The sequence below is a fragment of the Pinus tabuliformis genome, chromosome 4_1, assembly GCF_031772625.1.
Source record: "Pinus tabuliformis cultivar Carrire ecotype Pingquan chromosome 4_1, CPIR1, whole genome shotgun sequence".
Taxonomy (NCBI): domain Eukaryota; kingdom Viridiplantae; phylum Streptophyta; class Pinopsida; order Pinales; family Pinaceae; genus Pinus; species Pinus tabuliformis.
In genome coordinates this window covers 635,131,639-635,134,051 of record NC_142303.1, presented here as the reverse complement: position 1 = coordinate 635,134,051, position 2,413 = coordinate 635,131,639, and the positions used below count along the sequence as shown (strand labels likewise).

The 2,413-nt window shown below is 33.8% G+C and overlaps 1 protein-coding gene across 1 annotated transcript; it reads right to left on the bottom strand.

Moving 5' to 3' along the window:
• Positions 1–215: 215 nt before the first annotated feature.
• LOC149177650 (F-box only protein 6-like) lies at positions 216–1,515 on the bottom strand. The gene is made up of 2 exons (XM_089421822.1): positions 1,206–1,515; positions 216–1,174 (listed from the first exon to the last, which is right to left on the bottom strand). Exons 1-2 carry the CDS (start codon positions 1,513–1,515, stop codon positions 216–218), a joined length of 1,269 nt encoding a protein of 422 aa, XP_089277948.1.
• Positions 1,516–2,413: the final 898 nt, after the last annotated feature.

Genomic DNA, 2,413 nt, shown 5'->3' with positions numbered 1-2,413 from the left:
TATCGTATGAATATTCATAAAAATGTGAAATATCCAAATTTATACCATATGAATTTTCTTAAAAATCAGAAGTCTCCCATTTCATTATTATAAGGTATCATAATCTTTAAAAAAATAGTTAAAATGAATTATATATATATATTCTGAATTCAAAAATTTCTAAATCATAATTAGTAAACTAAATTTAGCATCAAATTATTGTAATATATTTTTAATTATAATCTTTCAGAAGCTGGCGCTGGATGAAAATCAGCGTAAGCGACGCGGGGAGGGATATAGGCATCGTGGTACAATGGAAACGTGGGAAGCCAATCCCATGAATTTTCTGATAAACTGTAAACCAAAATGTTCACACCAGTGTCAATGATTGACATGAAACAAATCCGATCACCCACTCCTATTATTTCCAATCTCGGGTTGTCAACAGAACTTGCCATTCCCTGCGCAAGAGACGCAGGCATCCGGGCAATCTCCTCCCACCAAAATGAAGAATTTGAGGAGTTTTTATGGAGTTTCCACATAATAAACAATTTTGTCTCAAGGTTGACCGAGACCGTTAAAAGCTGAGGCCCACATCTGACCAAATAGTACACATGCATAATATGCCACGCTATCAACGTTGGCATTGCTACCCTCCACATCCGTGGCTCTTGCTGCAGGCTGAAAACCAGTGTCATGGCTCTCCCCCCATTTTCGTATTGTACAACCAGACTGTAAAAATAACCGTCGCAGAAAATCAATTGAGTTATTATAGGCACGTTCTCTAAATTTCCCACGATCCTCCACAATTTTGTAGAGGAATCATATATTTCAACGCTGGCTACGTTTGTGCCGGGGGCACACCCGATTATGACCACATTGTAAACACCTGCTCCATCGATATTGTTAGTAGGCTGGCCATTGGAGATGGCGCACTTACGGATTGTTACAATGGATAGGGGAGAGGGAAGTATGAGGAACCTTTTCGCGAAAGGATCATCTACGATGATGGAATCACGTAATACTCCAGGCCAGAATAACAGTATTCTCCCTCCAGCGGATCCTCGAAGATCCACGTCACCAGTCAGGAAAGAGGAAAGTAAGGGAGAAACGGACCTTCCAAGTCTGCGTGTAGAAGGAATAAGTGTAACATCGCTGTGAGGGGCCGCGGTGCCACAGAAGTAGCCATGGATTCCTGTTAATCGGAGAATTAACCCAAAGCCCACTCAGAAATTTGCTGGACGAAAAGAGGCCGTTCCATTCCATGCACACCTTCTGATATACAGTAAGGCATTCCGCAGGCAGCCAAGCCAAAGCTTCCTCTTGCAAATCCTGAGGCAACCCATTCCACCACGCATCGTCGGCAGGACCTGAGCAGTCGTCCTCCCTGTTTGCCATTTCAGCTGTCGATACAATTTTGACGAGTTGGGCATCGACAAAGAACTGGGGAATGAAAAATTTGAGGTTTGTGGATCGTTTTAATACTATATGGGCAACGTTGCCGTTCCAAAAGTTGGCGACAATTCGATTTTTCATTAATAGTATTTATTTATTATATTTAATCTTAAGTTTTATAAAGTTGTTACCAATATAGATTTTACTATTTAAATTAACCCATTAAAATAAATAATTTTTAATTTTTAATTTTTTTTTTAACTAAATCAAAATGTTAAACAAAATATTATAATATTTTTATTATTTTAAATTATATTATTTGTAATTGAATGCATTTTAATTAAGATAAGGACTAATAAAATAAAATTTTAAGAAACCTAATAAAAACAAATTTTACAAAATTAATCATTATTATCATGTATAAGATATAATTCAATGCATATCAATTAAGATAAAGACCAACCTAGTAAAGTGTAAAAGACACGAAATCAATTTTTATACAATTGACTTGTAAAGAACACATTAAAATAAATTTCATAAAATTAATCAATATTATTGTGTATAATGTATAACTTTCTATGCATGCCAATCAAGATAAAAACCAACCTGTTAAAGTGTAAAAGATATAAAATCAATTTTTATAAAAAATGACTTGTAAAGAACACATTAAAATAAATTTCATAAAATTAATCAATATTATTGTGTATAAGGTATAACTTTCTATGCATGTCAATCAAGATAAAATCTTGAATATATAATTTAGAATTCTAATAATGTTAACAAGCTAAAAGGTTAAAAAAATAGAAATATTCATTAATAATTAATTATAGAAAATTCTTCTATATGTTAAGTTATGAATAAATTCTCGATCTTCTGAATTACAAGTCATTATATGTCAAATTATCGATGAATTATGGTCTTTTGAATTACATGCCAGGGGGATTTATGATTATTATCTACGGTGATAGTAAGGTTATAGTTCACCATTGCTAGTTGTGTTTTTAAAGCATGTTTTTGAGAGTTATGAGACAAAAGTCAT